Below are 24,518 nucleotides of genomic sequence, written 5' to 3' on the forward strand. Positions count from 1 at the left end.
GGAAGAGCAGGGAGTATCCTCCTTGCCATCTGTCAGAAGGAGCAACGCAGCCTTGGCTCTTAGTGTCTGTAGGTGTTCCCTCCCTTACAGCGACGTGGGTGACTTTTGCCCCACTACAAATCCACAGATTCCTTAAAGGCTTCTCCTGATTCCCACTGGTACCAGAGCAGACCTTGCCAGAGCAGCAGCAGAGGAAATAACAGTGAATATATGCAAAATCCAGTCCTTTTTTATTAGAGTTTAGGAGAGGGGAGATTTGCTGCAGGACTGAATCTGAGAAATTTCAGGTCCTTGCTTATTTCCACCCCTGTGACCTCAGATCAAGCAGCATTTAAAAATCAACACGACAGGGCTGAAGCCACCAACCTTGGAAAGCTTAACCAAGACACTCATCTCCAAATGCCAGCAACAGCTGCCCCAGCTCTAATGATCCCCTTGGAAGCTCTTCTGCATCTCAGTTAAGCACAGCAATACTGCGTTACATTTATTCAGACCATATGTAATACACACAAGAGCCCATAAAAGCTTAAACAGCACAATAAACATTTGGAAAAGCAGGGTGACCAGATTTATGGGGTTTGGATACCTGCCAGCATGACCCACCAGAATCAGATCCTGAAGTTTTTGTGTAAGCCCAAGATATACACACAACACAAACACAAACGTGCTGTTGTCCTTGGAAAAAAAGATAAACAGCCTGCAAAGCCCATCCCCATCACTGGAATATGATGGCTTTCCACTGTGTCTGATTTTACTTAGTTTAAATTAAGGCCATAAAGAAGGTCTTGGGAAGGAGAAATCAATGTAGCTCAACAAAACTTCACCACAGAGCATACAGTAAAACTGCAAAAGAAGGAAAGACAAAAAGATTTAGACACTTTAATTTCTCTTAAAAGGGAGATGAGCCCTGCAGCAGAGCTGTGCTTTGCCAGATTCCAAGATACTTTTGTGCTTATTTTCCTCCACAGGGATGATGTGATACTTCATGTGCCACCTACCAGGCTGGAGGAGGGGGAGGTGATGGCTCAAGAGAAGTGAAGAGGTGTGAAATGATGACAGATCCCAGGCGAGTGTGAAACATTTTGTCCCAAGAATCTGCAAAAACCTTGAGCTTTCATCTGCAAAAAACACTTTGGGATAGTGCAAGAGCAAGGTACCAGTGGGATGTATCAGTTCCTCTGTTTCCCAAGATGAAGAACAGTTGAAAGAGTTCCAAATTTCCTGATTTCTTGGGCATTTTGTGACACTTTTTTTTTTTTTCTGCCTGCCCTATGTTTAATAGAATTTCTGCCTAAACCCAGTGTTTTGCATGCCTACAACCCCTTCCAGTTCACCAAAGATAATGCACTAGCAGGATTTAGTATAGCAGTGAGCATCCAGCGCTCAACACAGAAGCCAGGAGTCCTGGCCCCAAGTTTTGTGCTCTAAAATGTATCCAGGGCAGAATCCCACCTCCAGACTTAAAGCAAAAGGAAAGAGATAAAAGAACAGCACAGGATACTACTTTTGAGAACCTGCCTCATTTGTGAGGATAAAGGAGAGTATTATGGATTAGCTGGCAATACATGGAAGGAGTTGCCCACCTCCCACGCATAATTTCCCAGAAAATGTTTTTACAAGTTTAAGACGGGCTGCTACAAAATGTTATACAAAAGCAAGACTGAAGCGTGACGACAGATTTACTTACATGAGGCTCGGGATGTGAAGATGCCCTTGCTGTTAAAGAGCCGGCTCAGAAGCACTGCCCCACTTGCTTACTGAACTGCACAGAAAGGCTGTTTGTCTTGATCTGCTGCTCCAGGAGGTGGGTTGTGCACTGAGAACAAAAGCTACATGCAAGGGCCCATTCTTTCACCCACTGGCACGGGCACGCTCAGGGACAGCTTTGCGTAGGGCAAGGTCTATCTTCAGCGCTAGTGGCCACAAAGGAGGACAGAGCACGGGGCCTCTGGTCAGATGGCTGCACAGTAAGAATTGCTAGGAAGACCGCACATTTGGTGACCACAAAATCTAGTGAGGCAGCACAGAGAAGGAAAGGGTCCTGTGAGAGGAAAAGTGGTGTTGGAGCAAGAATCAGGAGAGCGTGGGTAATGGAGCACACACCAATGGAAAGCCTTAATAGCTCCTGAGGGGAAAGTCAGGCAGTTAAAGGTCTATCTGAGGCAGATGTGCTTGTGTTAGTTCAGAATTCAACAGGCACAAGACTTAAGGATGGGAAATGAAGGATGGGGCAGGCAGGGAGAAAACAAAGCCAGCGGGAAAGGCAATGCATTTTGGACAAATCCCTCTTCCACTCACTTGGGAAAGTAACTTGGACCAGAAAAGTTCTGCTCAAACTCCAAACTACACAGCTGCCTGACTGCTTGAACAGCCCCAGCCAAATCTCCCTGTGCAAACAACCCTGTGGGTCTGGGGGCAATGCAAGCTACCACCAGCAAACACCACAGTAAGGGACATCAGGAGACATCCATGGCTCACTCTGGACAAGGACTTGCAGATGGAATAATCCTGACAAGTGTCACAGGGAACCAAGCCTGCAACCCCAAATGGACTGATGTGCTGGGATCTGAAACATAGCGTAGGCTCCTGATTCTTCTACAGCAGACTGTGCTCCTAGTACTTACAGAGATTTGGTTGAGGAAGAAAAAGGAGATTCAGGAAATCCTCAGGCCTGCTACCTTCCTCCACACTCACACTGATCCTTTACAGAACTGCCATGGGGCAGAGTCTGTGCATGGAAGAAGCTGCTTCATTCACATGACAGCTACAGCCCACCCTGCTCTCTGTACTGTCCTGGCATATAACAAAGCATGGACTGGTCTTTGTGCCTCTTCTACACAGGCTGGGATAGGAGGACAACAGGGTGAGGCTGATCTTGAGCGAAAGACTCCCTTCAGATGCTTACGAGCAAGGGATGAGTGTCTGTTCATTTGGAGGACTTGGGGGGGGGAGCAGTTGAAGCAGAGAATTTAAGGGCATTCTGAATCCTAGTCCCACTGTAAGTTAGGGCAAACTACTTCAATGTTTTCTTTGCCCCATTTTCCTCACATATAGCATTTTCCAAAAAATTTATACAGAAGCTGACCCAATCCTGCAGATCCAAGGATTTGTATAGCAGCAAGCCAAACTGTTGGTGTGCTAGAAGTGTTCACAAAGGCAAGTAACAGGAAGCATGCTGAGACCTGTAACATGAAGCTACAATTCAGACGTTCTGGCTCCTGTTCCAGCCTTGGTGACCCTTCAAAACCACTTTTATACTTTTGCTTTCCCAGTTCTAAAATAAAACCTGTATTTCACATTGAAGCTGAAAGAGCCGGTTCATGTTGGGCTGTACCTCGAGGTCTATAGTGAGGTAGCTCTGTAGAAGGGCAATGCAGTGCTACTGCCACTGCTGCTACCATATGATTCACAGGATGCTTTCTTCTCAGTATTATTCTTAGGAACAACCCCTGGGAAGATTTTGGTTTCACTAAAAAAAGATAGATTATAGTCAGCAGGGGACAAAAATAATCCTGTCCCCATGTGATTTGTGCTATTTAAAGGGACATAATACCTATTTTTGAAAATACCAGTTTCAGAAAACGACTGACCTCTGTCAGCACAAAGAAATTTGGGAAAAGAGACATAATTTTCCAACAGCTTTAGGTGTGCCTGAGATGACCCAGAGTATGGAGCAGGGGGTGGAAGAACACTCTGCATGGCAGAGCCCAGGCATCTCTCTGGCAGAACACAGACAGGAAGTAGTTTGCTCTAATCAATTTTTAGAGAGTCTCTTGGTTTCAAGCCAGGGGGCTCAAGGGTGAACACAGCAGCACAGGACTGCCCCACATTCCCACATTTCTGTCCCACTGTCACAGGTGGGAAAAAATGCAATGCCATGTATTCAGCATGAATTGCAAATTCATACAATAAGCTGAGTTCTCCTCTGCTGAGGTAGCTAGTGGTTGGACAGAAGCCCCTAGGCTAACAACATCTGTTTCTCACAGGAAATAACAGCTGGAGGCACCAAGGAAGTAGCAGACCATTGGGATTTGCCCCTGACAGCATTGGATAAAGTAAGAAAGTCCTATTTCTCCTGCATTCTCAATGCATCCTCCATGGCTTACTGTTGGGAAAAACTATCTGCCAGGATTCAGAGGTGTGAGGATGGGTTGAGGCGAGTGCTGGAGCTGAAGGATGTGGACAGACAGAGCAATGACTACAGGAGGAGCAGAGGGCTGCAGCTGGGATTTCACAACATAGAAACCAGGGAAGGATCACTTTTGGTTCTGGCATGTCCTGACCCTCAGGCTGGACTACAACCTGGAGGTAATTGAGACACGTCTGCAACATGAAAAATCCCAAGCAGCAGATCCTAGGTTCGTTTATGTGCATTGAGATCTGTGTGTTTTGCTCTGGGACCATCTCAAACTCCAGCAAAAACATTGGGTAAAGAACCAGCCAAGAGAAGAACCACATTCAGTTTGTGCTGGGGCTGCCCATATAGTTACTGTCAATAGCAACTGGTGGGAAATCAGCAAGAGATGTCTCAGACACAGCATCTTCAGAGACAGATGCTCAGCACATTATCCACTGCTGTCTCACCTGTTCTGAAGACTTAAAACAAAAGGTTTGGGGGAACTGCTAGGACAAGGCTGAATACAGAGGATTAAACAAAAAGATTTTGTTTGTCTATAATATTAATAGGCGAATTATGTAATTCCTTGGCTTACTGATGCAGCAACTCTGGTTACAAGATGGGATGGGATTTCCTTGAGGTCATTCCCCCAAACTATGTGAGTTGTTATTTTCCTGGCTCACCCACAAACAGAGCAGTTTGCTCTTCTGAAACACTAATGTCCAACTGTTGAAGGACTTTGCCAATCAAAACATTGTGGCCTTACCCCGTTTTAATAATCTAAAGCATCAATCTCCCCCTTAGTATTTGTTTGATGTGTTCTGCACCCTGCTGAAATATCCCCTCCAGACCTCCCTGAGCTCAGGCTCTGATTGAAGAGAGATGCCATGCATCAGGCCTGTAGCCTTCGCTCTGAAACATTTAGCAAGGGATGGTGGCAAAATGTATTTATTTTCATGTATTGAGGAAAGATCATATATTCCAGCCTCTTTTTTTTCCATCACTCAAAGATGGGCCTGAGGCCAAAACGGTGCTGCTAAGCTTGTTTTCTATTTAAAACCTTCATTTTTATTAATAACCCTTTACAGCCTACACACCAGCACTGCGGGAGTTGCATTTCCGTGTTATGTCATCGTGAACCGTTATGTATTTAATTCCTGTACCCACAAACCCATATGGACATCATTAAACACGCACCATACAGTATTAAAACTGTGTTCCATAAAGTGTGATTTAGGGAAAAAAAAAAAAAAAAAAAGACCTATGAAGTGCAGATTTATTTTTTTTTCCTAAGGTCATGGGAAAATGAAGAAGTAAGGGAGGGAGAAAAGGTTCAGCGGTGCTGTGGGTTAGCTCACAGCTCTCCACGCCTGCAGACCAAAAAACCAGCCTGCATTATCCACCAGGAAGATTAATTACCCAGTAACTTCAGGCCAGAGATGATGAATTTCTGTTTGTCAGATCACAGAGATAACTTTTACAGAAGTTATAAACCAGCACAAAACCTTGACGATTTCTGCCAAATTAGGTTTCCATCACTTCTCCTGAAAGAAGATGCCTTCAGCGGGACATAAAAGAAGGCTTCCCCATATTGCTGAGATTTAGTTAGCAGGGCCACTAAGATAGGTGAGGGTAGACCCCTGCCCTGAGCACAATGCATGTGTGGCACAAGGTTTACTCCCAGTTTCTGTTATGGCCCCAGACTAGCTTGTCCTGGCTGCAGTCAATGCTAGCAGCAAATCCAGCAACTGGGCAATTTCTTCAAGGCAGTGGGGGCAAACTCATCCTCAGCTTCAGGATCTTGCCTATGTCCAGGACAGTCTTATCATCCCTCTGTTATCTCTTACATGGGATTGGGGATTAAAAGATATGGGAAAGAGAGAAAGTGGTGGAAGAAATACATCAGAGAGCAAATAAACCAAACATAGAGGGTACTGGTGGGACACATAGAAACAAGCATAGTCATGCTGGGGGAAGGACAGAACATATTGACAAGGAAGAAAACAGTATCCAAGGGATGTAAGGATAATGAAAAAACCCAGAGACAGCTAAAAATGACACAAGGAAAGATATGGCAATATGAGGCAGAGAAGCTGATGCAGTCAGGGATGGTAAGAAAGCAAAAAGAAAGCAAGAGAAAAGAACAAGGCAGAATTAAAAAATGTCAAGTAAGAGATTTATGTACGTATATAAAATAGGAGACAATAAGTCAATTGCCTGCAATAGCCACTAGACAGCTTACAGTGACCTAGACCTTTATACTGGAATGAGAACTGTTTGATGGTTGAATTCCACAGCATTCCCTAGCAGGTGCTAGCTGAAAAGAACAAACCACAGTGAAAATGGTATCTGGCAGGATTTTACAGCAAGTACAGCCACAGAAAAGTATTCTACAGAGCCTTGTGCTTATTCCTTTGTCTCAGAGTTGTTGCATTCCCTTATGGAGACTGTATTGGTGCTCTCTTGATTTTACAGCTACACAACTAAAAGGTTCCCTCAAAGGTACAGATGAAGATACATACCTAATTGCTTTCAAACCCCTTTTTGCTTTCTTTATGAAATATCACTACAAATAAATGCATAAAAAGCACATTCAGGGCATATACAGATTATTTGCTACACAAAACTGCTAAATGTTCAGGCCAGTTGAGTCTCTGCTGACTTTGCTGTGTGATGTCTGTGTTTAGGAGTCTCTGAGAATAGAATACCCTCATCACTTGCAAGCTGGTGACTTAATTAAATTTTAATTTGTTGTGTTGGCCCTAATGCCTGCGTGCACATACTCCACACGTGTCCATCTCCAAGCATGAGAGAAGAGTTAACATAATTTGCAGAGGGGTTAATGATGAATGGAAGTTCTTTATATCTCAATCCTCTCCAGAATTTTTCACTCCCATCAAGCAAACACACACATGAATACACACACAAATAACTTTGGGTGCATGTGTGCTCCTGCTGAGTTCAATAGTTATTCACTGTGTAGAAAGCTACTTGTGTGCATAAATGTTTGGAGGAGACAACCCACTCTTGGGATGAGGCTGACAGCAAGTTTCATGTTATCTAGCTGCTTTACTTTGGAGGTGAAATGTTTTTGACATGTGTCTCTGCAGGGCTGTGTCCTACTTAACTCAAAATCAGAAATTTGCTTTGGTGTTTTGAAGATAAAGCTTTAAAAGAAGAAACAGACATGACTGGCAAAACTTCACTGGGAAATTTTTAAAGTATGATAAGAGTTCCAACCAGTTAAATGGTCTACTTGAGGTCAGTTCTCTCTTAAGCTCAGTCACATCTTCTACTTATACAGCTCTACTTATATGGCATTTGAATATACCTGAACTGACCATATCAGAAATGGAGGTAAGACTGGAGATCTTCTGAGCATGTATTAGAATAGGCAAAAAGCAACATTTGTTTGTTAAAGCCAAAAATTCGAAGTTTGCTGATAACAACTCAATCCTCTCTCACAAGCATTATTTATCCTACCAGGGATCAGGACTTACTGGGCAGTAAATAAAGGCTCAGCAGTTTATATGCCTATCAACAAAAAAAATTAAATATAAACCATTTGTCATAATTCCACATGCACAATTTTTTCTGATTTATAAGGATGCTGAATGATTGATGTAAGAATGTATTACCAAAAAAAAAAAAAAAAAGCCTTAAGAGAAAGCAGATAAAAAAGGAAGGAAAAAAGCTAGTAATTGCATAATGCACTGGAGACCTGCTTTCCATAAGAGGGGGAAAGGGACTCTTCTTACAATGCCCGTTTCATCCCTTTCCTAATAATCCAAAGGCACCTAACTTTCAAAGTACTGCATTTTTTTCATAGGCTGGAAGCACCACAAAGCATCCTTCATCAGCCTGGCCTTTTGGCAGTTCTCCTTCTCCGAATGCAAATGGTACATCTGGAAAAAGCAGGAATCCTTTCTCCTGCCTGAAAGCCTCCTTTTATCTCTGTCCTCTGCAGAACTCCTACTTCTTGCAACCACTCACTCCAACGTACTACTTTATTGAATGGATTGTAGACTTTTTCCTTGTCTGCTGAATGTCTGCCTCTTCTTAAAGTCCCAGCTCACCTTCAGAGCCTGCTAGTTAGCACGGGTCACCCTGCCATCCCTCAGCCAAGCATCTGTAAAACAACTCCCTCCCGAATACAGGGAGGAGTGTGAAAACAATAACAATGAAGATTAACAGAAGCTTATTTGTCAGGCCTGGCAAGAAGAGCATCTCATTAGCTGATTGGCCTGTGTCATTCAGCCACAGGGGGTTCCTCCTCCCCCCAGAGGATGACACCGATGCATCATGAACATTAATAGCATTGTTAGTGCACATCCAACAGAATCCTGCTTTGTGAATTGAGATGACTTGGTAAACAATAAGATATTTTTCTACTGATTTCTTACTGGAAGAGTTTAAAGCTGTTTGCAGGGATGTGAACAACTCTTGCAGCTTTCTCTAGTTGACTGTGGCCCTTAGCTTCACTATAAAGTAAGTATGGAGGTGAGGGAACTAATCCAGGCCCAACAAGATGCCTCAGCCCCCAGGTTACTGGCTGCAGGGACTGCAGAAGTTATGCACAAGCTAAAAAAACATTATGCTTCCTCAAATTTGGGAGCTGTACTGCTAAATGTCCCATCCTGTGGGAAGAAATGTAAAACACTGGCAAAATGTGTACTGGTCCCTGCTACAGAGTAAAAGCTACTCCAGTTACTCAGTCTGTGTACCTTGTTCGCATTTGTCTGTATTTGCAGCCTTACACCCCACCTTCTGGTCTCAAGTTCAGAATTGCCGAAATAATTCTCCTCACCTGGAGTGAAAATTCCCTGCTCTGCTGCCAGTGTCACAGGGCTGTGGTTTGGCTTTTTTAGCAATGAAAACCTCCCTGCTCCTCTTTTCATTTAGCAAGTATTCATAAAGCCTCAAACAAGTGTTGCACCAGGGCTTGCTCTTCAACGTGCTCATGAGTCCGTTCTTTGCTTGCCAGATGCTGGCAGGGAGGAACAGGATCTGCCACATGACTGATGCTCACTTAGAGCTGCCTGCTGGAAGAGTGAGGCATTACGTGGGCAGGACCAGACCCATGGCAGCACTGCAAATGGCACATCAAGTCCCAGCCACACAGCACCCAGAGACCTGAACCCCACTGCAGAAGGGGTCACTGGTAAAGCCATCTGCTGGATGCTTCTGTCCACGTCTGTTCTCTCTGCAGACTTCCTGCTGCTCAGTAGGGCTGATGAAAACTATCCAAATCCTGGGTTTTGGGATCATGCTTCAACACGAACTGACAGGTTCATTTTTGGTAAAAGTTTCTAGTAAAAAAAAAATCTCCTCTTTTAGTCAGTTTTAGAGGATAATCAACAACTCCACAAAATGCTGCATTTTGATGGCAATAAGATGAATTTAATCTTAACATTCTTGAAAACGCTTCAGCTCCCCTAGCAAGAGAGGACAAAACTTTGGTGAGGTTGTAATCATTAGAAAAAGCACTGAGACCAGCAATCTATCCAACAGGGAACTAATTCACTAGTGAACCAGGACAGCTTCAAGTCTCTGTTGAATGCTGTCTCTGGCATGAGTCATTCACACTTCATTCCCAGCACACTTGGATGGGAAAGGAAAAGGTTTATCTGTTAGATATTGTGCCCCTGCTGTCCTAACCCCATAGCTGTTGCAATGGGTCTCTTCTCATAAAGCAAAATAGACGTTTTTTGGCCCCCAACATTCAACATTTTCTTGTTATATATTTTCAAGCACTAGGTATCTCAGTTTACTAGTGATTTTTTGCAGTGGTTCCCAAACGAGCCTGAACTGCTCTGATTTTTCAAATCCACAAGACTATAATTGAAAGCAAATGTAATCAGACATATACAATGTTCTGAGGTTCACCACAATGCACTGCAGTCAGCATTACTGGAGTGGCTATTAAAACTCCTTGGAGCTGGGAAGTAAATACAGCTTGCAAGAATCCAGCAAATAACCAGAATTTATTAGATTAGACTAAAGTATTGCAAAGCCACAGTCAATCCTCTACTCAGAATATACTCAAGGTCTGTTTAAATGAGCATCTTGCCTGAGCTTAGGCCAATTGTTTTAAGGGATATGAATGGGAACAAGGAAAGAATTTTGCTTTTAACACAACAAATTCTGCAATCCTTACATCAGCGTACATCTCAAATAGTCCATTACAATCAATAGGCTTGTTCCAACCAAACTCTGGCATAACTGGAAAAAGAAAGTAGCCCAAAGACAAAGGGCATCTTTGAATCCAGACACATAGTTCTAGCTAGAGATAAGCAGTAGCAAATCCCTTCCATAAACCTCCCAAACAAAATGCAAGCATTAATGGGGGAAGGGAGGAGGGTTTTAATTGAATTCCCACTGGCACTTGAGTCTGCACTTAAAAGCAGGTCTAAGGTTATCTGTGAAATTTCAATTAAATCAAAAGCTTTGATAACATGGTAAGTCACTCCAGAGTTTGGAGTCAAAACATGTTGTTATTTGATCCTCTGCTTGTGTTTCTGGGAACAGCACGCATGAAAGACAGTCAACTGCAGACCAGTCAAGAAGATGGAAAGGGTGGAAATGAATCCACTAATGGATCACTGTGTCTCCTACAGCCAGAGCAACTTGAGGTCTGGTATTTTTTATACACCCCAGTTCCTAAAGAAGGAAACCCATTCCTCTACAGACAGAAGGACAGAGCAACACAGATCATCTCAGACACATGCAGCATGCCAGGAGATGGTTCCCTACTGCCACAAATGTCTTTTCTTTCCAGGCTTGCCACAACTGAGATTTTAAACATCAACAACACTGGGAGCTGAATGCAAAACTCTGTGGACAAGAAACACCAAGCCCTGTGTATGTAATGAGATGGATTTTCCTTGCAAAACCTGTGGTGGCACGGGGTGAACAGGTGAAACCAGGTGCACCAAACAATAGCTGTCTAATGTGCTGTTATGATACAGCCAGAAAGGATGCCCAGCTCTCCACCTAACTCAAAGCCGGATGTGGTAGCTCTCCAGAGAGACCTGACTTGCTTTGCCTGTGGTTCAGCACACTTTGATTGCTAACACTTCCTCCTCTGTCTTCAGTGGCAACTGCTGGATACTAAGAGCAGTACCAGAGACTCTTAAGAGTCCAAAAGTCCTGTTTACCAAGGAACACCACCTCTACTTCCTGGTGTATAGATAGAAATTCTCCAAGTTAAATAAATGTGAGAGATCAACTCCACCTGGCCTAGTTAACAGCATTAAAACACATTTCAAGCAATTCCTTCCCTTGTAATATAAAGTACAGTCTGATAAAATCCTATCAAATGTAACAGGATGTCTTAGATTATCCCCAACCAGTTCAGAATCACATATAGGGTTGCACTAGGCATGTCTGCATGAGAAAAACACTCTTTTTATAACCAGAAGTGCTACTGATCCTTGACAGCATTAAAAAAAAGGGATGTCAAAATTACATGGTGATTAACAATAGGAAGCAGAGAGCACTGAAAAGTCCCATCTGATCCCAGGCACCACTGGGGAATAATTTATCACCCTGGCAGCAAACACCCCATTGAATGTGTCTGTCCCTAGTGCCCTCCTCTTCGGAGTGGAAAAAGATCTTCATTAAACAATAGTGCAACCATATTAAATATAGACATAGCAATGACAAGCTGGATTCTTCTCCATGATATAATTATATTTGTAACATAAGCTGCCTATTCTTGTTTTTCAGAGACGTGACACACAGAGGACAACACAGGCTATATGCAATTCTGTCATGTTAGTGAAAACTCCACCCCATCTCCTCCTGCCTGGCAGGTCATAAGTCAATGGTGACAGACACCTCAGTTTGTGAAATTAACCTGCTAGCAGGGACTCACCAGAACACAAAATCCAGATAAAAAGAGGAAGCCCCCATCTTCCCCTCCTCAGTTCCACGCATATCCACAAAGCACAGCAGGACCAGATGCCTCCCCCTTCTGTGTGGACCTGAAGATCTCGTATTTACTAGCATGGAGGATTTGACCCTATGGGCTGCCCCTACTCTGGGGCATCAAATCAAGCACCACCAGTCTTTAAACACAGACTTTCAGAAGCTCCTGTGGCACTGAGCCACACATTTCTCGAAGTGGGGGCTCACAGATAACAGGTGCCCCAAATCCTTCACAACAAGCTTGATAACCTCTGAATCCAGTTATGTTGGTTCTGCTCCAATCATGCCTCATTAGCCCAAGTTTCTCCCAATGCCAGAGGAATAAATTCGTTACTTTGGCTCCCTAACTGGTTTTGCATATTGAAGCACCAGCAGAACAGGCTTTCTTGACAGATTTTGGAAGTAAAGTTACTTTCAACACTCACTGATTATTTTAAAAACTAATCATTTTTCTTACTGGTCATTCCTAGAATTATATTATGGAAGGAATTGGGTTTCTTTACCAGAATTAAATCCTCTTAGCAAATCCCTGAAACCATAAATCTATAATCATACTGCAGATACAGCCAGAATATGTAAGAGGCCTTTCCAACATCACAAAATAAATCAATGAGACAGTTAAGGAGCAGATTTACCAATCCCTTGCATTAACCACTAAACTTAATTTCTCTGGAAGGAAGGAATTTTATGGGTTAAGTTAAACATTAAGCAAATTATTACTTTCTAATCTACAAAATAGGCATTGGCAAATTATCAGCAGTGATTGTTCCTTTAGGATATGAAAAAAAAAATATTACTGGACAGGAAAAGGACCCTTGAGCTAAAGGCAACATTTCTGCATTTCCAAACACCTCTTCAGTCCCAACTCTTCTACAGAGAAATTTTAAAAAATATATTTAAAAAATGTTCTTGAATTTGTGCTCATAAACAGTGAACTTGTACTAGCATTGTCACTACCATTGTGTTTGGCAGCAGCAAGACAGTCTCTGGTGTCACTGCTAAAGCAGCAGCATGTCAGCAAAGCTCTGATCTTGGTCACATTCTGATGGATTTTGGGTAAGTCTGGTTATTCTTAATCCACCCCGTGCCTGTGACAGCATGCTGGTTTTAAACCCTGCAGCATGCACATAACCAATCCAGGCAAAAGCTATTTCTGTACACTTGGCCACCAGTGCCAAGTGTCAGTACATTAAACTATCTTTGCTGCTCTTAGCCTCATGTCCTTTCACAGTCAGACCTACAAAGCACAAGCAAACCCAAATGTGATACTCAAGCCAAGGAATTAAAGCTCTTCCTGTACAGTAACAACAGTAATATATGCTGTTCCACTGCCATTCTTCTACATCCTTTTTTTTTTTTTTTTTTTTTGGTGGTTACTGAACCTATTTCATTTAGCATGCTTTCTGTTTTCCCCCAGGTTTATTGTTTGATATTTATCTACATATAATTTCTTTTTTCATTTTCTGGATCAGTAGCAAAAAGATTCAAATCTTCTGTCAGGAAGGCTGAGTTATTTGCTAGTATCATTGATGCTGCAGCCAGCAGCAAATTGCAGTGTCCTCCATTTGAAATTCCAACCCAAATCATTTATATGTTGCAAACAACAGGGAAAGTCCCATGTGAAACCAAAGAAGAGGACGAGTAATGCATCTGTTATTTCCTCCTTTTCCATTCCTAGAGACTCCTCCATCCCTGCACTGACTCAGTTTATTTAAGATAACAATCTCCAAGTAAGACCTTCCCAAAGATCATGATAATATGCACTGATGAAAGACAAGCATATGCTGTGGGGGCATCTAGAGCCTCATCTGACAACAGCCAGGGCCCAGATGCTGAGCTCCCATTCTCCAGGTCAGAGTGGACACAACTGGGAATCAGCCACACTTCACTCCTCTTTCATAGAAGAATAGAATTACAGAATGGTTTGAGTTGGAAATTAAAGATTATTTAGTTCTAACCCCCCTGCATGAGCAGGGACACCTCCCACTAGATCAGGTTGCTGAGAGCCCCATCCAACACTTCCAGGGTTGGGGCTTCCACAAATTCCCTGGGCAACCTGTTCCAATGTCTCACCACCCTCACACTAAAGAATTTCCTCCTAATGTCTAACCTAAACCTCCCCTCTTCTAGTTTTGACAAAAAGCCCCCCACCAGCTTTCCTGTAGCCCCTTCAGGTACTGGCAGGCTGCTATGAGGTTTCCCTGGAGCCTTCTCTTCTCCAGGCTGAACAGCCCCAACTCTCTCAGCCTGTGCTCATAAGAGAGGTGATCCAGCCCTTGGATCATCTTCGTGGCCCTTCTCTGGACTCTCTCCATGAGCTCTATGTCCTTTTTATGTTGGGGGCTCCAGAATTGCTGCCTGATCCCTCAGCCACAGTTTTGCAACAGGCCCACACTGTGAGCAGGACAATATAAAGCACTTCTGTGAGTTAGAAGCTGAAAAACCATTTTCATGACAAATTTAGGTGCTGAAGCCAAACATTTCTAGTAAATAGAGCCCTAAAATGTCACATTTGAAAAACTAAACACAGGTGCTCTACTACCCTTAGATGCTCAAAGAGCCGTGGCACCTAATTCCCACTGAAATCCGTGAGAGCTGGGTGACTAATTAGGAGTAGTCAAGCAAGGCTCTTGGCAAACTCAGCCCTAACAGGTTATTACATCCTTAGCTACTCATATTCCACTGAAGGTGATTAACTCATTCTTTGAAAATATTAACTTTTTCTTCCCTTCAGAACCATGGGTCTTAACTGCCTTATCTTACCGCCACTTTTATTCAGAGCTTCTCCTGCTCTTCTTTTTACAATTTACTTCCTAGCTAATAAATCACATAAAAATGAAACATACCTTTTTTCTGATTTTTAATTTCTTAGAGAAAACTAATTTCCATATTACATCTCAGAAGTGGAATTAATTTCCCTATTCAAATGCATGCATCGAGCAGTCCCAATCCCACTGCCAAGCACAGACTGTAGTCTCACGTGCTATAAAATGGTGCTGACCACATTCCTAAATGCTGTGAAAATTATCTGTAAGTCCCGTAAAAAAGAGCAACCACAAAAACAAACAAACAAACAAACAAAAACCCAAACAGACAGCTTTCCTCATAGTACATCTGCTCAAAGACTCAACTATCACATTTCAGAAATAGTAATATGTAAATACAGTCATGCTCATGGATAGAAAAAAGCATATTAGGGAACTGTGCTTTAGTAGTGATAGACTCATAAAGTGAAGCATGCTTTTTTAACAAGGCCACTGCATTAACCAGGCAACTTCTTTGCAGTTTCCTTATCAGAATTTCTAATACATAAAGGATAAAGGGAGAATCCAGCTTCCATTTTACAGTGGCTGCCTAGCATCTGAGTATCTGAGCGTTACACCAGTATTTATGTGACAGAGATACCATCAGTAAAGCTCGTGGCTACAGACCACAAGAAAGCATTTCTGTTCTTCAGTAAAGGCACCTTCAGCAGTCAGTTCATTTTCTGCATCAACCTTCATAATATTATGTTGTATACATAAGTTCCCTATTTTTACTGGATTTGCATATTGTTTGAAAATCCCTTTATGATTCTCGCAGGAAAGATATTCTCAAATCCTGAACACTCCTTTAGATTCAGTTGTTAATATTATTAATGGAAGTTTAAACAGAAACCTTACTTGAGCCTGCATGCAGTTCTGCAGGGGGAGTATTGGAGAACTGAATCATTGACTCTTGGTCTGCTTTTTAGCCTGGATCCAGACCCAGAAAGAAAAAGTCAACTCTCACGTGAGTGGTCTGGCTGTGATATTTTGAACCTAACTGCAAAAATACCCTAAAAGCAGTGGACCATACACAATGTCTAATTGTTTGATCCTACTCTTTAGGTATTTCTGTTATTTCTAGTCAAAAAGAATAATTTAAAAAATGGTTTTGGAGATTTTCTTTGTTGACTATGAGCCCTGGCCTGACCTCAGCCTTGAATGTAAATCCCCAGTAGAAGTCTGAAATTAATCTACCTCTGTTTTTGTTATCAGTAATTATAATTATTAACAGAAGTATCCAGTAAATGAATGGCTTTCAGTGACATGGTGTTTTAACTTAGAATAATGGATAAATAAAAGTTCACTTCCTTCTTATTTAAAGTACCTTTTCCACAGCAATGCAGGTTCTGGTCCTTACACAGGCACAGTAAAAGCTACAAGCCCACACATTTGCTCAAACACTAAAATTCCACATACCACAAAACCAAGCAGTTAAAAAATGCTCCTCAGGGACCAGACTTGATGGTTTGAAGCTTACTTGCTTTGCAGCTCATCAGCAGAGTGAAGTGAGAGCAGCAGAAGTGACCACCCTGGGAACAGCAGCACTGGGGCTCCAAACCCTGCCGTGCACATCCCTGCTCCCAGCATGTGCTGGCTCCCTTGCAATGGCTGTGCCTTCACCATGTGAGCTCCTAGACTATCCCATGGAGGGATTTAGTGTCCTATGATCTCTCCCTCGCAGCATGAAGGAAGCCTACTGTTGGAAGCTATCTGATCTGGAGCTAGTTCCATTTGCAGGTGCAGATTTGGGAGTCTGTCAGCCAATTCAAACGCTGGGATTTCTTGAGACATCTCTCCAGCAATCTGCCTGCAAGCTGATGTACCCAGAAGAGGGTTAATGGGACTGAAAGGAATACCTTCTGCCTATTGTCACAGGACTCAAAAGCCTGGACCATCACCAAAACTGGAAACAGAAAACCTAAGCTGCGAATCCAACTGAACAAATTGGCCGGATTATAACAGTGTTGGGAAATCCCAGCTTTTATTGTAGCTGGATTGTGTGCTGCTCAGCACTGTGGGCAATCAGAGCACAGCAGCAGCAGGAAATGACCCTGCAGGAAGCAGCTTGCAAGCCAAACATGGCACAACCCAGAGAGGACAGGACTGAGAAGCAGGAGGCAAGGGTAGGGCAGATCAAGAGTTACAAGGAAGAAGCCAAACACATTTGTAGCAGTGCCTAAGGCACTACAGAGAAGTGTTAGTGTCTTTTAGGACAATAGGAACAGAAGTGATGGGCACAGCTTCACAACCACAGCAATACATAAAACACTGCATGGATACCTCTCTGCACATCCCAGCTGAAAGGCAAACCAGACTTTTTTGTGCCTCCTCTCTTGAAGTTTAAGTTTCCACGTTTTTATGGCTGAAAGCACATGCTTAGTCACTGCTCTGCAGACATGTAATAACTCAATGAACTCTTTGGGCTCAACAGCCCAAACGTCCACGAGATTAAGGCTACACTCCTGAAAATTAGTTAATTAAACTCTAGGTCTTGCTTTGTCTTAAGAGGATGAGCTGCTGCAGAAAAACAGCAGGTGATCATGAAACTAAAGACCATCTCATTGTGCACAGAAAGAAATGAAGGTAGCACAAGCAACTCTGTTCTGCCATCCTTTTGTGGCTGAGTCTCTCACTTGGCAGTATTTGTTGTCCTTGAACCCGGACAGTTGAATGCCATGTCTAAAAGAAGGGCTAAAAGAAGCAGCTGAAGAAATACATAAAATAATGAGGGTGGTATAGATGCTGCCCCCAGGCTACACCCCTACTACCCCCAGTAAGACAAATGATGGCCCATGAGGTCCCAGGAAGACTGAATTCACAGGGCTTGGGCACCACTGTCTCACTGTTTCTGGAGGGGTTTGGTAGAGCTGCAAAATGAGGGAATAAACAGGGGATATCTCTGGCTGATCAGACTCCTTCCTGCCGTAACTGCTGAAGCTGAGAATTGCCCTGGAGGTGTCCTTCCCCCAGACCCTACACAGTGGTCCAGTGAGCCCTAGATCTCCTCCCTTCCCCCTCAGTTCACAAAAGAAAAACACTAAGATGTTTCCATTGGCTTTTACATCATCTTTTTGTAGAGACTAATCTTCAGTTTTAACAATACATCTTTTGTGAAGCACTCCCAGCAGAAACCTTAGACACCTTCCCTAAGATCTGTTTGCTTACAGAAGACGAGGTAGGATTTGTTTAAACCCAGCTAGATTAATGTCTTGCAGACATTAGTGAAGTGAGATTTAATCAGGTTATTGCTCTACATTTTCCAGGGAAATAAATCACACTTATTACTAGGTTGGAATAAGATGCAAGGCTTGGGCTGAGAAAAATCAGCCTTTTTTGTTTTTCCACAGGGGAGCAAAAGGATAACTTGAAAATTGGTGCAAGGCTGCCAAACAGGGAGCTCAGCAAAAGGCCCTCAACAACTTGTAGTAGGAGGGAAAAGAGAAATAAAGTAATAATGGCTATTGCCAGCTGAGCGATGGGCCGTGGTCCCAATTCTCTGCCTTGCAGAGGCCAAATCCTGACCCTGTTTTATAAAACCTTAATGCTCTAGGGTCTGTATCAGCACAAAAAAATGGACAGGAGTCTTAAACAGTGTTTAAAGCAGATTCCTGAGGTTCATTTGAGATCCTCCAGATGAACTCTACCATAACTCTGGGGACCTCTCTCCACTTCTGTGTGTCTGTTTCTGCCTGGCATTTGAGGATGTCTTCTTACATCAGAGGGATGTTGTGGAATCAAGCAACCCTTGCAAACCTTCTTAGACCCTAAATTGAAACTGTGATGGTCAGCAGGTCTGAGTGCAGGCATATCCTGCTGCAATGATTTCTAATTTTGTAATATGTATTTAACAATGAACATGGAACTGTATTGTCACAGTTTGACTCAGGTCCGACAACAATGCTCTCGATCCCCCCTCCCTCCAACCCAGGTAGGGAAGGAGAGAGAGAAAAAGAGAGAGACTTGGCTGGATTGAAAACTAAACTGCACAGCTTTAATTAAAACACTAATGAATCATACAAGAAAATATATACAATTATATACAGATATATATTCAGGTATGGGCAAAAGCCTCTCGCCTCCCCCCACCCCAGCAACTCCCACAGCACTTCCCTGAACTGGGAAGAGTCCTGAGGAATCCCGAAGCTGCTGCTGGAGAAAGCAGAGAGTTATGGGGGTCAGGAGATCTCGAGCCTAAGGGTCGACGGTGATGGATGAACAGAGTCCTCCCCGGACGCCGGCCATGGACGGAAGAGAAGGGAAGAAGAAGAAGGAAGGAAGTTGTCTTCTGTGATCTCTGACCTTCCTCTGAGCTTACGTAGATATATGGAATGGAATATCTTTGGCCAATTTTGCTGTCCGTCTAACTCAGCCTCCTACGGGGGGGTCACAGATCTCCCCATAGTGTCTGAGCCGGCAGAGTGCAGGTGTGGCCTTGAAGCCTCAGTAGTTAGAAAAACATTCCACTGTCTTATCAGCCTAGCAGAACACACTGTTGCTAGTTACAAGAGAGCTTACTGAAGGAAAAAAAAAATCAGTAAAAAGAAAAATTGGCTTCATCCTGGCTCAAACCAGGACATGTATTTATTCACCCCAGCTGTTTTTCTAAAACAAGAAGGGTAAAAAAATCCCCAGCAAAACCAATGGATCTTTTTCCAGACTTTTGAATTTAAAACTGCTCTTTTCCTCATTCAAAAATGAATTACTTTACTCTCATCTCTGCTAGCAGCATTTTCTTTAGTACAAACGGGAATACATCCCCTTGTATAAAATCAGGTATGTGCAAGAGACAAAGCTTGGGAAAACAAACTGCAACGGTCCTCTCCTCTACACCAGCACAGGAACAGTCAGCTGAAGCCAACACATATCTTTCCGCTAACTATAGGTTTGTGTGAGCTCAAGTGCCCAAAACTCAAAAGCTTCACATCCATTTCCCCTGACCCAGAGGGCAAACACAGGAGAAAGCAAATGATGGTAACATAGCCTGCAATCAAGTGTTAAACTGTGCAACAAAGCAGCACAAAACACAATGGGACCAAGTCAAAATCTTATTGTGGAGCACAGTATAATATATCCTGTTCCCTATGAAGGCGAAAAGGAAGTATCAGGCAAGGCAGCACAGTTGCTTGTAAATACCCCCCTGCCAACGCTTTCCCTGGATAAATTAGTCCTCTGAACCCTGACTGCCTCAGCATGAATCAGCCTGTCTGCTCCAAGGTAATGGCTATGATTCCGTTTCATGTTCAATGGGAACTCTTTTCCTGGCCTTTTCTTGGCTTCCTGCTTAGAAAGAATAGACTCTCCAGAGACAGTTTTGGATCTAGACCACAATCTTGCTCCCTTCAGATAACTAAGTATCTCTAGGCAGGAGTACATTTAAAGAAGCAGCTGGTAATTATAAGCCAAGTGCTTACTGGCAGGATTTCCCCCTGCCACTAAGCCAATGCTTTTGGGAACTAAATGACTCTTTGGTGATAATTATCAGGTAAAACCCACAAGCCAGGGGAGGTTCCCTCATTAGAACCATCAGCCAGAAACAATGCAAAGGTGGGCGGAGGATGGCTGAAAATTGTCTCTGAGGGTTGCATGACTCCCCTGTTCATCGTAGTGCTTGAAAGCTACAAAATCTGTTCCCACACCTACAGCAGTAATAAAAACAAATGACCTTTTCCTTCCAGTTAATCAAAATGAACTGAGCAGCACTGGAAATCCAACACAGCACTTACTCTTTTGGAGGGTTAAGGTCTTCTGGGCGAGCTTCGAAGAACCTGAAGACTTCATCACACTGTGAGATGTGAGGAGGAAGTCGAACTAGCGCCTGCAAAAGAAAACAGAGAGGGAGAAGCACTTAGAAAAGTCAAATTCAAAACATGGCTTCAAACACCTAAACTACCAAGCAAGAGGAGGAAAAACAGTCCTGGCAGGAAGAAGGGAATGCAAAAGGAAAGCATCACCCCTGGCTATGTGTCTGAGAAGAAAAGAAACAGCGTATCTTGACTGCAAATTTCCAGTAGGATCCAATAAATTTAGACACGCAAGGGTACTTACAGTCACCCAATAGAATTTATTGCCATGTGTACAAGAGCAAAATTTGGTCCACATGTGCAAAACCATAACACTGAGTAGGTAAGTGCTCTGTGGCTGGCACAGTCTCCATGATGTGTTTGCACAGCACCTCAAACAACATGGTTAAGGCTTATGGACTCTGTATCAATGTACACAAAGTCAAGCAGTGAAAATCTACAGACTCAACATCCACTAATACAACAGAATAATGTCCCCCATAAAGCTCCATAAGTACTGTTAACAGAAAAAGCAGAGTTTGATTTAAAAAAACCCAACAAAACAACAAACAACAATAACAAAAAACCCCAAACAAAGAAAAACAATCAAAAAAACTCTCAACAATTCACAAAACCAAACAACAGTTTTCTCTTAAATTAACAAGAAAGGAAGCTTGGTTAACTGTTTGGAAAAAAACCCAAAACGGCAGAGAGGCTGTTTCTGCATGAGGAAGGCTTCACTGCAATGACTAACATCCATATCCTGTGTAAGGCACAGGTATACAGGCCTTGTTGCAGTCAGAAACAGTTAAGTACAATCTGGGAAGCAAACACATTATGTTGAACTGCACTGAAAAGCAAGACTTAAAGCAATGAAGCATGCAAGGCAGAAACATGCCATGAGTTTGCTGTTCTGACCCTAGAGAGGCCAAAAGAGGCCAAAGAGCCATTTCCAGCAGAGATGGGACAGCAGGTCTACATGATGTGACACTGAGACTGCCTCCAGAAATGACCAGAGGCTGGAGTTCACCTCCTCCTGCGCTAAGTTACATTGAAAACAGGCTACATGTTAAATATAGACTAAGCTTCTTAGAGGTGCTGTTTGACAAAATGAGATTGTCTGGTGCTTCTGCTAGTCGAAAGTGGGACAGACTGTACCAGATGAAAAACTGCACCAGAGCTAAATGAAGGTGCATTAGGGCAAACTGGTTATACTAACCCACGAGACATCTGATTGATCTTGGTCTGACACAGCAGAAGGCCCAGCCAAATCATGAAGGCAGGACAGAGCAGTCAGTTACCCTCATGGTTGTTTTTAACTAGGCTTTAGAATTGAACAGATTTGTTTCCAAGGCCACACCTGTTTGGGGACATGTAGGAAAACAGTAAAAAAATGAAGAAGAAAAAAAAATCTACTCTCAAGCTGCAGGTCTCTAGCATTAGGTGATGAGGTCATGGTCTTGAAGTGGCTCCAAATTTAAAGCTGAGTGCTTCCAGACCTACAGCTCTCCCTCCCCAGTTGAGGGATGTTATAAAAAGACAGAGGAAATCCATTTGGTATCAGCAGGTCTGTGAAGAATGAGGCACCGGTCTTTGGACACACGCACGTGCGCAGCAGAGCAGAAAGAAACACCTTGCTATAAGGAAGCAGCATCAGATGCTGAAGCTGAGCAACAGCCCGGTGGGTCCAAATGTCAGGGAACACATACAAAGCACTGCAGGTTGCTGCACTGATGTAGGATGAAACACAACAGGTGGGCTACTCAACTGATTTGAATGAAGGTCCCCACCCTGGTGCCCATCACAATCCACTCAGTCTCACTGTCCTGCCTAAAAGCTTAGCAAAGATGTGAGCTCTGTGCCTTTATTTCTAGTGCACATAAACACAGGCATCCAGCTGGCAAATCAAGACTAACACTAGCATGTAAGGGAATAGTAACAATTACAGCATGTTAAAACAGAAGTATCTCACCAGTGCAGGCTAACAAGGACACAGACAACATTACAGCATGTTTTATTCAGCTGCCTCTCAACCAGGAAACAGACTTACACAGAGAGGCAATACTGTGTAACCAGCAGTGGATAGGGCTGAGATTCAGGGATGGCCCTATTACTAATGCCCTTGTCCATTTGGGGAGGTTACTTAACCTCTTTCCATCAAATTCAGCAGGGATATATCTTCAGTTTCCCATTTACAATGCTGAGCAATAACACTTACCTAATCTGCAGAAAGGTTGTAAGGCTCAGATATTTAATATCTACAGTGTGTTTTGAAATCTCAAAGGGCTTGATCTTGGGCAACAGGGCAAGAGCAAGCACGTGCTAATGATACACATCATTACTAGAGAAACACAAATACCCAAGTTATACCTATCACAAGGGATCCTGGACATCAGACACCTTCTCAAAGAGTCACCACTTCCCTATAGGTCACAGGTGTTCACCCTTCCCAAAAAAACAGGCTATGGATGTCAACTCTGAGCCGCAGCACAGAGTGGGTTTCCAGTGAGGGAGGAGCATAAATCCTACCAAGCTGCCATGGAGATTTGCATTTCTAAATCTTTAGAAGCTTTAGGAAAACCAACCCCCTTGAATCGGTGGTCCCCTCTTGGAAATCTCCAAGAGCACTGTGGTCCTGCTGGGGCAAAGGTGGGTAACTAAAAGGCACCACTGTGACTCCAGGCTTTCGTAGGCAGTGGATAAAAATCAGACAAAGCTGCTTCTACACCCAGCCATCCACCTTCCCACCCCATGGACACAGCAGCCCTGGGGCAGGGCTGGCTCTCCTGCTTCTGAATCACCTCCCAAAGTGGTGTAATTTTCAGCCCTGTGCACAGAGGTGGAATGAAATCCACCAGGTAGTTACTTGCCATTGCATGTTTTTCATAGAACTCAGGTGTAACTCTGCAGTCAGTCAATTTTCACTGGTTTTTGTTAAGGAACAAAGCCTTAAGAAGGGGTAAGAAATGCTAAGAAAGTGCAAACAAGGGTGTAAAAAGCAGGAAGTTAGTCTATTGATTTTGAACAGTGGCAGGGAGCAGCAGCACTTTTTTGAGAAACAAACATCTCTTCAGCAAACACATAACATCCATCTGGGAGCAAGCCAAGTCCAAAGAGATTCCAGCAATCAAATAAAAAGTGCATTGAGGAGATGAGAGGGGACACTGTCACTCTGCAAAGGGAAAATGCAAGTTTCTGGCATTTCTAGCAAGACAGCTCCAGGGTACAGCTGCAACAGTCTGAAGAAAAGGCTACAGGGTCAAGGAAAGAAAGATAAAAAAAGGAGGAAAACACTTGGTGAAAGGATGGAAAGGACAGAGACATGACATTCTTTCTGGAATACGGCTACTGGAGGTAAATGTACACAGCTACAAATAGTAAGCAACCAGAAACAGTAAGGAATTTGCACAGGAAAGGTGAGAGATAAAAAGTGCCAGCTAGCAGAATTCAGCCTTGTGCAATCACCGAGTATTATCAGTAATAGCATGTTTCCTTGCTCGGCATGCAAAGGCAGGCGGGTGCTGCTCAGACCTCATGTGCTCCTTAGGAGACAGGCTTTTGTGTGTTTCTTCAGCCTCTCACAATGCCTGTCCCTCTGTATTATAGGTTTCAGATAGTCTCGCCGAGTGGACGATTGGAAAGGCTGTTAGAAAAGCTGTAACATCAGGCAGGGCGTGAGCAAGAAGCCCTGGGCACTGGGGCCAGCTCCTCGCACCACATCCCCAGCTCTGGCAGGGGCTCTTGGCTTATGGTCATTGGTCATGGGAAGTGCAAACAGCATCTTGGGACAATATTACAGCTAGAAGGCTTCATGAAATATATGCATATGGGTATAAAACCATGCAGGTACTTGTAAGGATGCTGTGGCTGCTGTGTGTTGCATTC

At 43.3% G+C, this 24,518-nt stretch overlaps 1 protein-coding gene across 1 annotated transcript in view; it reads right to left on the reverse strand.

The window, feature by feature from the left end:
• Positions 1-24,518, reverse strand: part of SH3PXD2A (SH3 and PX domains 2A) — a 209,944-nt gene that overhangs the window by 120,891 nt on the left and 64,535 nt on the right. The window contains exon 4 of the mRNA XM_010007894.1: positions 20,577-20,668. Coding sequence (XP_010006196.1) covers positions 20,577-20,668 — 92 coding nt within the window. The remainder of the gene's footprint in view (positions 1-20,576; positions 20,669-24,518) is intronic.

Source organism: Chaetura pelagica, unplaced genomic scaffold (assembly GCF_000747805.2).
Source record: "Chaetura pelagica isolate M959 unplaced genomic scaffold, ChaPel_1.0 scaffold531, whole genome shotgun sequence".
NCBI classification, from domain to species: Eukaryota; Metazoa; Chordata; class Aves; order Apodiformes; family Apodidae; genus Chaetura; species Chaetura pelagica.